At 33.3% G+C, this 15,450-nt stretch overlaps 1 protein-coding gene across 1 annotated transcript in view; it reads right to left on the bottom strand.

Annotated features, from left to right (window-relative positions):
• The window catches only part of LOC145662184 (caspase-3-like), a 207,984-nt gene that overhangs the window by 70,162 nt on the left and 122,372 nt on the right, over nt 1-15,450 (bottom strand). Inside the window, exon 6 of the mRNA XM_081727516.1 lies at nt 535-653. Coding sequence (XP_081583642.1) covers nt 535-653 — 119 coding nt within the window. The remainder of the gene's footprint in view (nt 1-534; nt 654-15,450) is intronic.

Here is a 15,450-nt window from a genome sequence, read left to right on the forward strand (position 1 = left end):
TACAACAGAAAATATTATATGGCACCGTTTTTTCTATGAACCAGTAATATATATACAAACTTCACATTTCCAAATGAAACTGTATACATTAATGGATTATTTCAAAAAGTGGGGGAAACTGTCCCCTTTGCCCCCTAATCGCCGCCAATGCATGGCAACTTTAAAACTCAGCAGAAATTGATGTGTGATCTTGGTAATAAATCTTTCCGGACTGAAATTAATATGATGCCTTATGAATGATAATGAGAAGAAGAAAATAAATAACTGCATCTCATAAGTACTAATTCTTACCAAATTGCTCGGTTTGTTTCAAACATTCCAAAAACGCAACTCATATTTTTATTTTTATTATTATTATTATTATTATTATTATTATTATTATTATTATTATTATTATTATTATTATTAGTATTAGTATTAGTATTAGTATTAGTATTATTATACATAAAATTTTCTTAGAGTTTCAAAGAAAGGTAATTACATCTATAAGAAGATTGCATGCAAGACTAACTTATGTATTCTCACCCTTCTCACCTGGCAAAGTAGAGTAAATAATTAATGTGTCAGAAACAGAAGACGGGAAACGCACTTGACCTTCATCAACACCCTCTACTGATGCTGTATCCTCAATAAGTTTGTTATATTTTGTTCCCCTGTTGAAAGAAAGAAGTGTACATGAGTAACAACACAAGCATCTAGATATCAGACATGAAATATTGTAGGTACTTGTATAACTTATATAAAATTTAATTTATTTCTAAACCGATGCGATGGGTAAAATGTTTGTCTTCTTTTGAATTAAAGAAAATGTTACATATTTAGTAAATTTACGTTTTAAGATATATAAGTAAAAGTCAACTCTTATAACTGTAATAAGTCACCGTTTGTTTTTTTTCTAAGTATATGAAGTAAAATTTAGAACTGTCTGTCACACACTACTCTTCTATAATTTACTTTAGTTTTGAGAGGTGTGAAGTGGATTATGTCAGTTCGTAATGAAAACGTTTCCGATGTACGTTATCAGTTTAAGACATTCGTGGGGATATTTTGTTTTGACAACTGTGGTTAATATCAGGAATGTGAATCAATTGGAGACTAGGAATTAATCTTACCTTTGACACAGTATATGCGCAGAATATCTGTGATACCATGGAAAGCATCCTAAGTGTTAGAATCCATTTCATAAAGAACAAATGTCAACTTTAAAGAATACCTGTAACTGTGGTAATCGCAATCCTCAATTTTATTACAAGTTAAATCTATTTCTCATTTTAGTTTACGAACCATCAAAAAATAGGGAATTATGTTTACTTGTAAACAACTGGATGTAAAGAATTGAATCATGATGTAAACTCTGATATACAATCATTCGTCTTATGCGCTGATGACAGCGTTATTTTAAAATGATTTAAGCTCATTACGAAAAACTGGGATAGACATACTTGTTTCCTTTTGAATTCCAAAATTTGAGATTTGTTCTGGAACTTATGGGACCTGGACTCGGAAAAGTTTTATTACAGCACGTGTCTTTACGTCAAGTCCACGAGCGTTTAGGTTATGAACCTCAACAAAATTATGATATAAAATATTATGTAATTTTAAAGAACGGACAGTTCAACTAGTGCTACTCAGAATACGAGCGACGTAAGATCTATGTCCAGTGTCATCATGGACATAACTATAGTTCCTACTCTTAGCTTATCTGGCTTCAAACTAAACACTATTCATTTCATGTTTAACACTGGTAAACAGAGGGTGTTCAGCATCACCTTTACTGGACTAGTAAATGGTTATTAGACATGAGTACTTCGTCTCTGAGAAAAGAATCCGCCGCTAATCTAAACCATATTATGACCGGATCTGTTCAATTGCAAGGAATTGAATATTCATCATCATCAAGATATACCAGGTATGTGCCAGATAAATCTGTTTGTAATAGACTTTCCAGTGAATAAGACAATTCACTAATAGACACATAAATTCATATTCAAAATTAAATTCAATTAAAACTTTCTTAAGATTGATATATGAGATTTCATTTGTTGTACCTCTCTAAAGCGCCCCAAAACTAGTACCTAGAACTAATACTTAGAATCTCACAATTCAGGAAAAGTTTAACATTATCATTGGCTAGTGATGACCCCTGAGGGAAATCAAAGTTACAGTTTTAATGCCAATTGTTAATAACATTTGATACATAACATTTATCTGATCTTGTACCGATATAGATTTAACTTGTAGTGAGTCCCCTTAGGAAGCTCTCTACTCATGGAAAGCTTGCAATACGTTTCTGGTCTATGGAAAGCTGGATAAGGAAAAGCTTCCTGCACAGGTAAGAACAACGGGCTGCTCATAAGAAACACGAGTAATGTCTACGTATTAGAGTGTTGCTGAACTTCTGTACGTTTATTTCTCACCTCAACTAAAAGAGAGACAGTTTCAACAATGAAAACACATTACCTACTAAGGTATGAATACCTTTCTTGTAAGAGAGAGAGTTTAGTGTACTCCTGATTGACACAATATGACTGATTCTGTCTTATACCGTGTTATAAAGACGAATGGGATCAATACTGTTAAGTTTTAAATAAAGAATTGTTCCAGCAATGTATGTAGATCGGAAAAATGTCAGACGCCGATTTTGCTTGAAAATAAAATAAGATTGTTGATATTCATAAGGTTCTACAGATTTTGAGGGGATAGGCATACAAAAGTATTCCTAACCACTGCTTCTTCTTAGATGGTGTCCCTAGACTCTTGTAGTTATCTTTTATAACTAAAGTATCTATACTAACCCAGCAAATAATACTAAGAATTGATTTCGTCAGTGCCACTTTTTAAATTTATAAGAAAACAAGTAATTACAACTCTAAGCATAAAGAGTCCACTAATGAACAACAACGTATTATCTCCCAATGTTGTATTCCGGGTAAATATAAGAGGGGTGATTTATTATACTTACTTAATTGTAAACAGTTCTTTATTTATTCGCCATTCATTTATCATTCCCGAATTTCCTCGCATAAAAGGCCTCTTCGTCCTTTATCATATTCGACAGGGACAGGAACACATACAGATCCAAGACAGTTAAAATTCCGACCTTGCTCTTCAGAGAGATTTCAACCCTCAGTTGCTTGCGCCGCATGATCCGAAGCCGAACGCCCGAGACCACACGGCTATTGCCACCAGCTAAGCTTAAACCTCTCGACTATGATTTCTGCGTTGAGTACTGGGAGGCTTGTGTTTACGTTAGCTGGTCAATACGTTTTGCAAAGAGGCCCGGTTTAGCTCTGACGCAGCACGGGTGCGAGTAGCGAGAAGGGTGCGAGGCACTTTTGTGATCATCAATCTCGGAGAAAAAAAACACTTTCAGTTCAAAAGATTCTCTGATTTCGTATCCAGGAGCGTGAATGGCGAGGAGTGTTATTTCATATGCTTTTTGGTAATACATTGCATTGTAAATACTAATAGGCAACTTAAGTGGTACGTAAAGTAATAATAATATTATTATTATTATTATTATTATTATTATTATTATTATTATTATTATTATTATTATTATTATTATTATTATTATTATTATTATGTGTATTACGAAAAGATGTTGTTTGTTGCAACGCAATGTCTTTCCAAATTCTTCATCAAACGTAATGACTTAAACGCCATATCTTCCTTACAGGCAAAATATTAACAATTTATATCGAGAAAACGGGAAATGGTAGACTGATTGGAGCAACGTTAGACAGTATGCACTCATAGTACTCATAAAAATAAGCGATTTCAATGCAAAATGAACGAAGAGGCATTGTCATGGGGAGTCTTGGGGCCGCGGCAGAGCCCTCTTTAGGCAAAATCTCGATTATTTATATCGAGGAAATAGGAGGTGATAGTGGGATGGGACCAACTTTGGACAAAGTATACCCATAAGGCGCATCCAAAAAAGTATGAGGCTGCGCCTGCCAGCCTTACTTATTTCCACATGATAATATAAAATTCTATTGTGCGAAATATACGGACGAATTTAATAATAATATTTAAATTCTATAATTTTCCGAAATCCGAAAAGTGAAATTCCCGCTTCCGAAAAATGTATTTATCTTGTTCAATATGTACCGTAGCGGACATTTGTCTTTGACCAGGTAACCGCAACTGCTTTGCAAGAAAGGCAGAGTTTGATAATTAAATCTGCCATATCTGTAGTTTCGTGCGGACAAGAGACAAACTTGTGAACCAAAAGTTTAAGAACAACACAAGTTATTAATATATATCTTGCCGAAGATTATTCACTTATATCATCATAAAAGAAATACGAAAGACGTTTTGAATCGAACAAATATAACATACAACTCTGCAAGCGGAGGCAAAGAAACCTAACGTAACCAGACTAAAGACGAATCGTTTACCGAGTAGTGATCGCGGTTCATTGGTCAAGGCTCTTGACCAGTAATCTGGAGGTCCTTCGTTCGAATCCACATCGGGCATTTTTTGTACTTTACGATTTTTAATGGCGATTGGCCAGCGATGGCATACGTTTTATTATATTCAGATGTTTGACTACTCGGATGTTTCAGTACTTCAACTACCAAATATTCAGCAATAATAATAATAATAATAATAATAATAATAATTATTATTATTATTATTATTATTATTATTATTATTATTATTATTATTATTATTATTATTATTATTATTATTATTATTATTATTATTATTATTATTATTATTATCTTGTAGAAGATTAAAATCTAGGAGCTAATTGTCGCTCAGGTCACACTATTGCAAGCATATACGTGAAATTTGGAAATAATATTTCGGTTTTGTTTAATGTTGCACACGAGAATAGGAATTCTCATCTCGTTTCTAAAACAAAAAAAATAACTTGAAAATTAAAATTTTACATTCGAGAGGGGACAAGGCTAATTAAAATTATCGTCTCGCTGTGGAGAAGAGAATCGAGATGAGATGAAAAGTATTGTAAACATTTCTCGTCTTATCTCGATTCTCGAAATAGTGTCTGCCCACTCTTTAAGTAACAATTGCTCGGTAGACTGAATCTTATACGCTATTTTGTATTTTTTTTTTTTATTTCAGAGCTCATTGAATTATGGTATGTATAGGTATTTTTGTAGAAAATCTTTTATAATTACCTCCGCATTTCTTAAAATAAAGTTTACTATATGCCGTACTATTGCGTGATATTCATTTCCTTTTTATTACAGTTATTTTCCTTATAACATACAGTGGGAAACTTTCTACATGAAAGTTTAGTTGAACGCTTCAGTTTAAAATATGGGTAGTTGCAGAGGTGTGTCTTGAACGTACGGAACCCTTTCCCCGAAATCTCTATTTTAAGTAAGCTTTGCCAAATTTTAGGGCAACTTTAAATCTTTTAATACCATTATTATTATTATTATTATTATTATTATTATTATTATTATTATTATTATTATTATTATTATTATTATTATTATTATTATGAAGCGTTGTGAATTGAATGGTTCACCCTGTTCCACTCAGCTCCTGCCTAGTAGGCATTCTGCTGGACAAACACCGTGTGTGTAGGTGTTCTCCGGGTTCCGCTTCCTCCCACTTTCTTTATTCCAAAAGTTCTTTCAGTCACATCATTGATGTAGCTTAGCCGGCATAACCATTACTTAAAAACAAAATTTCTTAATGCTCTTGTGAGTTCAGTAGTCTTACTTTCTACATGAAATTTGCTTAGAAATATTCCGTTTAACTTTTAACTAGTTGTAGGGACATATACAGACCGCGTGTCCTGATGATCCTGACACTGCTCTCCAATCCCGACAATTTTGTAACTTTTGCCTAATGCTAGGGGCGATTTTATAGATTTTGATACAATCTGCCTTAAACGGAATTTATCTTCTATATTATTATTATTATTATTATTATTATTATTATTATTATTAGTAGTAGTAGTAGTAGTAGTAGTAGTAGTAGTAGTAGTAGTAGTAGTAGTAATGAATATTTGAGACCTCAATATTACGTCCTATTAAAATAGAAATACGCGCACTGAACTTTAAAAAAATGAAAATATATATTTGGACCCTGTATAAGGACGAATGCCTTATAAGATATACTTTGGAAGGAAAAGAAGAGGAGAAAGGTGTTGCCTACTGGACAATACGACAATCGAACCTTCGGATGCCTTAACAGAAACTAAGTAGAATTTGTCTTCATTACGATACATTGTAACGCCCTTTTTTGGGTAAAAGACTTTGGACTATGTATTCGTTATATTGATATATTTTAGCCAATTATCCATACAAATAAAAAAGAATAGTTCCTATTTACAAATTTTGGTTGAACAGAAATGTGTAACGTGTTGGAAATGACAAACGAAAATATTATTATTTCTAGTAAGAGTGGAAGAATTTAGAAATATTTCCACAATGAAACAATAATGTTTCAGACTCATTTATGACTCCTATTTGTGTATTCATGAATTGCTTCATAAACACGCTAAGGTTTTAGAGAGTACGAATCGAGATTGTAGACTTTGATGTCATGTTGTCAGTATTTCCTCTGTGAAGAAAGTCGTTTCAACTCTAACTTGTAAGAACGAAAGAAATTGACTATTTTTCATGTCAGTATAAGTCAGAAATACCAACATTGTAAATGATAGTTTTCTCTTATTTCCTCGCAGGGAATCGATCCCCCGACCCCTAAGTTACGCAACGAATGCTCAAGCCACTACCCTAAGACTCTGTGTTAGGTAATAGTCAAGAAACACTCGTCTATGTAACAACTTGCACACGTTCAGGATTCCAATATTTTATTAACGATGAAACGCTTATATCGGTCATGTTAAAATACTATAGTCCAGAGAATTCAAATTTAAATCAAAAAAGACTTACAAACAAGCAAGAACATGGAGGAGAATATGGTCTTAAGAGTAATTCGAATGCTCAACCTGGAGCCTCAGCCCATTCTTTTTTCTGATTCATCGAAAGTATCTACGTAACTTATCTCTATTATATTCGGTTATTCTCGTTTTACAGTTCTTTCCAGTAAACTTGAACGACAGGGACACGAACACAGTTACATCGAGGACATTTAACATTTCAAAGGATTTCCCACCGGCAATCGAAACTGAGACCCCGCCTACTAAACTGTCTGATGGGTGGGGTACCTGGTTCGTTCCCAAGGCAAGTATGCTTGAGACGGACAACATCGTGCGCGTGGGTTTTCATAGCACACTCCCACTTTCTCATTCCGCCAATTCGTACATCATAACTCATTTGGATTAGTCACAGTCTTCCTCAACCTAACAGGCGTAATCGTGGGACATTAAAAGTAAAGATTACATTTACAAGCTGTTAACCCAAACCAATCCCAACCGAAAAAGTTGTATTTTCTTTGCTGATTAACGTGTTTTCACAAAAAAATATATAGAAGAAATAACACTGCGAATCGTAGTTCCATTCAAAAGTGTAACAGCAGACTCATAATACCTTAACCTAAAACGAAACCATTACATATCATTTGGGTCTTTTACAAAATATAGCTATATGAATATTCTGAAAAGTTGGAAAATAGTGTTCAGAAGCTGACACCTTTCTCCCCTTCTTTTCCTTTCAAAGTATCTCTTATAAGGCAATTCATCCTTATAGAGGGTCCAAAAATTTCTTTTCACTTTTCTTAACTTTAGTACGCTTATTTGCATTTTAATAGGACGTAATATTGAGGTCTCAAATATTTAGGAATAATAATAATAATAATAATAATAATAATAATAATAATAATAATAATAATAATAATAATAATAATAATAATAATAATAATAATATAGAATATAAATTCCGTATGAGGACAGATTGTATTACAATCTATAAAATCGCCCTTAGCGTTAGGCAAAAGTTACAAAATTGTCGGAATTGGAGAGCAGTGTCACCATCATCAGGACACACGCTCTGTATCCGACCCTACAACAAGTTCATTTTGCCTTGAAATTGCTTATTTTTCTGAGTACTATGAGTGCATACTGTCTAACGTTGCTCCAATCACTCTATCATTTCCCGTTCTCTCGATATAAATTGTTAATATTTTGCTTGTAAGGAGATATGGCGTTTAAGTCATTACGTTTGATGAAAAATTGAGAAAGACATTGCGTTGAATAATAATAATAATAATAATTATCCGATGAAAATTACGCTTATTATGGCTTTCACAAAATGCGTCATATATATATATATATATATATATATATATATATATACAGATAGATAGATAGATAGACACACAGAGACAGAGATACTTTCGAACTGAAATTGTTTTTGGTCTCAGAGGGTGATGCTTGCAAAAGTGCCTCGCACCCGTGCTGCGTCAGAGCTGAACCGGGCCTCTTTGTAAAACGTATTGACCAGCCTAACCTAAAACAAGCCTCTCAGTACTCAACGTAGAAATCGCAGTAGAAAGGTCTAAGGCATTTAGTGATTTTATTTTTAATCACCATGAGTATGGGTTCGAGCCCTCTCCTTCCATTTTTTTTTTACTTTTTGCAGCTACGTCGGAACGTTCACTTTTTATTCTTTACTAATTGCAAATGGCGCTTACATTGAAATAAGGAATTTTGGTAGTATTTGTTTGAATATTCTTCTCTTTTGAAATGAAGATAAGAATTAAAGAAATACGCAAAGACATAAAAGATTGTCTGTACTAAACATTACCAATAATCATTGCTACGAAAGACTAAATTCAACCTCTTTTACCATCTTTCATGAGCTGAATGATTTATTATCAAAAATTTTAAAAATCTCCATCCATGTGATTCGAACTGATGTCCTTTGCATGTATAAGCCAGCACCTTAACCACTACACCAAGATCATTGCTTGGTAACGTTTAGTTATCTGCGTATTCGCTTGTATTTTTATTTTATGTTTCCTTTTCGAAAATTTTTAACCTTTTTTTCTCCGTTTAGCAGTTCTTTGTGGCTTTCTCTTTCGGTGTCGTCCCTTATTTACACTATGCACTAGTCGTATTCACAGCTTGTGCCCCTCTGCAATGTTTTATTCAGATTAGACTTTTCTTCTTTCCCCTCAGTAAATATTTGATTATTTAATTCTCATATTCTTAATAGCTAGAGCGCAGTAATGCAAGACTCAAAAAACATGTGTACATTTATTTTCCTGACATGCTGATTTTCTAGCAGTATTGGGGGTCAATCTTGTTCCCTTTTATAGATACAAATTTGCTACAAATTCAACCTTCAAAGGTTTTTATCTTAATTTATCCCCTTTTCTGAGGTCTTATTACCTTATATAGTTATATGCGTGTATACAGGGCTCCACTCCCATTCATATGACAATCACTTTAAAATTTTGGGAGGGGTACTTTAGCCAACGCTTTCAATTTTAGAAATTGAACAACTTAAACATTTGGTGTAATAGTACTGGACCCTAATATATGTCATTATAAATTTGGATGGTCCACTTCGTTCTTTTTCATGGGTAAAAAATTGCCAAAATCTAAATGTTGTTCCTCGTGTTTGTATTTTTCCCACAATTTATTCCCTTTGTTGAGGTCCTTTTACTCTATATGGTTATATGGGCATGCATAGGGGTCCACTCCTTATCATAGGATATAGGTACGTTGGTAAACCCTTTTAAAAATTTGAAAGGGGTACCTTGACCCACCCCTTCAGTTTCGAAAATTGTCCAATTTAAGCATTTGGTATAATAGTATCGGACACTAATATGTATCACTATAAATTTGGATGGTTCATCTTGTTCCCTTTCATGGGTAGAAAATTGCCAAAATTTCAAATTTCGGAGGTTATTGGCCTATTTTATTCCATTTGATGAAGTTTTATTACCTTATGTGATTATATGAGCATGTAAAAGGGTCTATTTTCTTTCTTAAGATATAGATTCTTTGCGTATCCTTTTAAAAATTTGGGAGGAGTACATTGGCCCTCCCATTAAATGTTAGAAATTGTTTTATTTAAACATTTGGTATAATAGTATAGTATATTAATATATGGCACTATAAATTTCGGTGGTGTATGTCGTTCCCTTTTATGGTTAAAGAAAATGCTAAAAATTACTACGACCACGTCTTCGGTTTTTGACCCAATTTTTTCCCATTAAAGTTGTCTTATTACCTTATATGGTTCACTGACTATATAGAGGTCAATTCTCTTTCTTATGATATAGGAACATTGAAAATTTAGGAAGGGTACATTGGCTCACCCCTTAAATTTTGGAAGTTGTCATATTTAAACATTTGGTATAATAGTACAAGACCTTAATATATATTATTAAAAAATTTTGCTGATCAACTTTATTACCTTTTTACGGATAAAAATTTGCAAAAAATTTAAATTTCGGAGTTTATTGACACAATTTATTCTCTTTAATGACGGCCTTAATATTTTATATGAACATATGACTGTGTTTAGGGGCCTATTTTCTTTTATAAAGCATGAGTACAATGATGCTTCCCTCTTAAAATTCGGCAGAGGTACATTGGCTCACCCCTTAAAGTTTAGAAATTGCCCAATTTGGTATAATAGTACAGGATCCTAACAAATATCACTATAAATTTATTTCTCTTTCATGGGTAAAAATTGTCAAAAATGTACATTTTGGAAGTAATTGAACCCTTTAATTAGGATGGATGTGTACAGGAGTCCATTTCACTTGTACTTTGATGCTCACTTATTAAAATATGATGGGTACATAGGACCATTTCTTAAATTCGGGAATTATCAAATAACAAAATTCGCTAAAAGTTTTCTAGGACCCGTTGTAAATGTAGGTATCTTTCTTATGGTCAAATGTTCAATTTTTGAAGGTATTTCACCTATTTTATCTTCTTTGACATGAGTTTATTATCGGGAACGAGTACAGGATTTATTACTTTTCATAAGACACAGGTGTATTTATGCACCAGTCTTAAATTTTGGGAGGGGTACATTTCTTATTGTCAAATCAATAAATAGTTATTATTCTTAGAATTGGGTAGTATCCCATTCTTTGAGTAAATCATTGTCCTATATTAGTATGGACATGAGGTCAGTTATTGACCTATGATAGGGTTATGGGTCAACGAGATTGGTACATTGATGCTTCCGTCTTAAAATTAGTAAGATATACAGATAGATAGATAGATAGACACACAGAGACAGAGATACTTTCGAACTGAAATTGTTTTTGGTCTCAGAGGGTGATGCTTGCAAAAGTGCCTCGCACCCGTGCTGCGTCAGAGCTGAACCGGGCCTCTTTGTAAAACGTATTGACCAGCCTAACCTAAAACAAGCCTCTCAGTACTCAACGTAGAAATCGCAGTAGAAAGGTCTAAGGCATTTAGTGATTTTATTTTTAATCACCATGAGTATGGGTTCGAGCCCTCTCCTTCCATTTTTTTTTTACTTTTTGCAGCTACGTCGGAACGTTCACTTTTTATTCTTTACTAATTGCAAATGGCGCTTACATTGAAATAAGGAATTTTGGTAGTATTTGTTTGAATATTCTTCTCTTTTGAAATGAAGATAAGAATTAAAGAAATACGCAAAGACATAAAAGATTGTCTGTACTAAACATTACCAATAATCATTGCTACGAAAGACTAAATTCAACCTCTTTTACCATCTTTCATGAGCTGAATGATTTATTATCAAAAATTTTAAAAATCTCCATCCATGTGATTCGAACTGATGTCCTTTGCATGTATAAGCCAGCACCTTAACCACTACACCAAGATCATTGCTTGGTAACGTTTAGTTATCTGCGTATTCGCTTGTATTTTTATTTTATGTTTCCTTTTCGAAAATTTTTAACCTTTTTTTCTCCGTTTAGCAGTTCTTTGTGGCTTTCTCTTTCGGTGTCGTCCCTTATTTACACTATGCACTAGTCGTATTCACAGCTTGTGCCCCTCTGCAATGTTTTATTCAGATTAGACTTTTCTTCTTTCCCCTCAGTATATATTTGATTATTTAATTCTCATATTCTTAATAGCTAGAGCGCAGTAATGCAAGACTCAAAAAACATGTGTACATTTATTTTCCTGACATGCTGATTTTCTAGCAGTATTGGGGGTCAATCTTGTTCCCTTTTATAGATACAAATTTGCTACAAATTCAACCTTCAAAGGTTTTTATCTTAATTTATCCCCTTTTCTGAGGTCTTATTACCTTATATAGTTATATGCGTGTATACAGGGCTCCACTCCCATTCATATGACAATCACTTTAAAATTTTGGGAGGGGTACTTTAGCCAACGCTTTCAATTTTAGAAATTGAACAACTTAAACATTTGGTGTAATAGTACTGGACCCTAATATATGTCATTATAAATTTGGATGGTCCACTTCGTTCTTTTTCATGGGTAAAAAATTGCCAAAATCTAAATGTTGTTCCTCGTGTTTGTATTTTTCCCACAATTTATTCCCTTTGTTGAGGTCCTTTTACTCTATATGGTTATATGGGCATGCATAGGGGTCCACTCCTTATCATAGGATATAGGTACGTTGGTAAACCCTTTTAAAAATTTGAAAGGGGTACCTTGACCCACCCCTTCAGTTTCGAAAATTGTCCAATTTAAGCATTTGGTATAATAGTATCGGACACTAATATGTATCACTATAAATTTGGATGGTTCATCTTGTTCCCTTTCATGGGTAGAAAATTGCCAAAATTTCAAATTTCGGAGGTTATTGGCCTATTTTATTCCATTTGATGAAGTTTTATTACCTTATGTGATTATATGAGCATGTAAAAGGGTCTATTTTCTTTCTTAAGATATAGATTCTTTGCGTATCCTTTTAAAAATTTGGGAGGAGTACATTGGCCCTCCCATTAAATGTTAGAAATTGTTTTATTTAAACATTTGGTATAATAGTATAGTATATTAATATATGGCACTATAAATTTCGGTGGTGTATGTCGTTCCCTTTTATGGTTAAAGAAAATGCTAAAAATTACTACGACCACGTCTTCGGTTTTTGACCCAATTTTTTCCCATTAAAGTTGTCTTATTACCTTATATGGTTCACTGACTATATAGAGGTCAATTCTCTTTCTTATGATATAGGAACATTGAAAATTTAGGAAGGGTACATTGGCTCACCCCTTAAATTTTGGAAGTTGTCATATTTAAACATTTGGTATAATAGTACAAGACCTTAATATATATTATTAAAAAATTTTGCTGATCAACTTTATTACCTTTTTACGGATAAAAATTTGCAAAAAATTTAAATTTCGGAGTTTATTGACACAATTTATTCTCTTTAATGACGGCCTTAATATTTTATATGAACATATGACTGTGTTTAGGGGTCTATTTTCTTTTATAAAGCATGAGTACAATGATGCTTCCCTCTTAAAATTCGGCAGAGGTACATTGGCTCACCCCTTAAAGTTTAGAAATTGCCCAATTTGGTATAATAGTACAGGATCCTAACAAATATCACTATAAATTTATTTCTCTTTCATGGGTAAAAATTGTCAAAAATGTACATTTTGGAAGTAATTGAACCCTTTAATTAGGATGGATGTGTACAGGAGTCCATTTCACTTGTACTTTGATGCTCACTTATTAAAATATGTTGGGTACATAGGACCATTTCTTAAATTCGGGAATTATCAAATAACAAAATTCGCTAAAAGTTTTCTAGGACCCGTTGTAAATGTAGGTATCTTTCTTATGGTCAAATGTTCAATTTTTGAAGGTATTTCACCTATTTTATCTTCTTTGACATGAGTTTATTATCGGGAACGAGTACAGGATTTATTACTTTTCATAAGACACAGGTGTATTTATGCACCAGTCTTAAATTTTGGGAGGGGTACATTTCTTATTGTCAAATCAATAAATAGTTATTATTCTTAGAATTGGGTAGTATCCCATTCTTTGAGTAAATCATTGTCCTATATTAGTATGGACATGAGGTCAGTTATTGACCTATGATAGGGTTATGGGTCAACGAGATTGGTACATTGATGCTTCCGTCTTAAAATTAGTAAGATATACAGATAGATAGATAGATAGACACACAGAGACAGAGATACTTTCGAACTGAAATTGTTTTTGGTCTCAGAGGGTGATGCTTGCAAAAGTGCCTCGCACCCGTGCTGCGTCAGAGCTGAACCGGGCCTCTTTGTAAAACGTATTGACCAGCCTAACCTAAAACAAGCCTCTCAGTACTCAACGTAGAAATCGCAGTAGAAAGGTCTAAGGCATTTAGTGATTTTATTTTTAATCACCATGAGTATGGGTTCGAGCCCTCTCCTTCCATTTTTTTTTTTACTTTTTGCAGCTACGTCGGAACGTTCACTTTTTATTCTTTACTAATTGCAAATGGCGCTTACATTGAAATAAGGAATTTTGGTAGTATTTGTTTGAATATTCTTCTCTTTTGAAATGAAGATAAGAATTAAAGAAATACGCAAAGACATAAAAGATTGTCTGTACTAAACATTACCAATAATCATTGCTACGAAAGACTAAATTCAACCTCTTTTACCATCTTTCATGAGCTGAATGATTTATTATCAAAAATTTTAAAAATCTCCATCCATGTGATTCGAACTGATGTCCTTTGCATGTATAAGCCAGCACCTTAACCACTACACCAAGATCATTGCTTGGTAACGTTTAGTTATCTGCGTATTCGCTTGTATTTTTATTTTATGTTTCCTTTTCGAAAATTTTTAACCTTTTTTTCTCCGTTTAGCAGTTCTTTGTGGCTTTCTCTTTCGGTGTCGTCCCTTATTTACACTATGCACTAGTCGTATTCACAGCTTGTGCCCCTCTGCAATGTTTTATTCAGATTAGACTTTTCTTCTTTCCCCTCAGTAAATATTTGATTATTTAATTCTCATATTCTTAATAGCTAGAGCGCAGTAATGCAAGACTCAAAAAACATGTGTACATTTATTTTCCTGACATGCTGATTTTCTAGCAGTATTGGGGGTCAATCTTGTTCCCTTTTATAGATACAAATTTGCTACAAATTCAACCTTCAAAGGTTTTTATCTTAATTTATCCCCTTTTCTGAGGTCTTATTACCTTATATAGTTATATGCGTGTATACAGGGCTCCACTCCCATTCATATGACAATCACTTTAAAATTTTGGGAGGGGTACTTTAGCCAACGCTTTCAATTTTAGAAATTGAACAACTTAAACATTTGGTGTAATAGTACTGGACCCTAATATATGTCATTATAAATTTGGATGGTCCACTTCGTTCTTTTTCATGGGTAAAAAATTGCCAAAATCTAAATGTTGTTCCTCGTGTTTGTATTTTTCCCACAATTTATTCCCTTTGTTGAGGTCCTTTTACTCTATATGGTTATATGGGCATGCATAGGGGTCCACTCCTTATCATAGGATATAGGTACGTTGGTAAACCCTTTTAAAAATTTGAAAGGGGTACCTTGACCCACCCCTTCAGTTTCGAAAATTGTCCAATTTAAGCA

Source organism: Thermobia domestica, chromosome 10, assembly GCF_964235325.1.
Source record: "Thermobia domestica chromosome 10, izTheDome1.hap1.1, whole genome shotgun sequence".
Lineage (NCBI taxonomy): Eukaryota > Metazoa > Arthropoda > Insecta > Zygentoma > Lepismatidae > Thermobia > Thermobia domestica.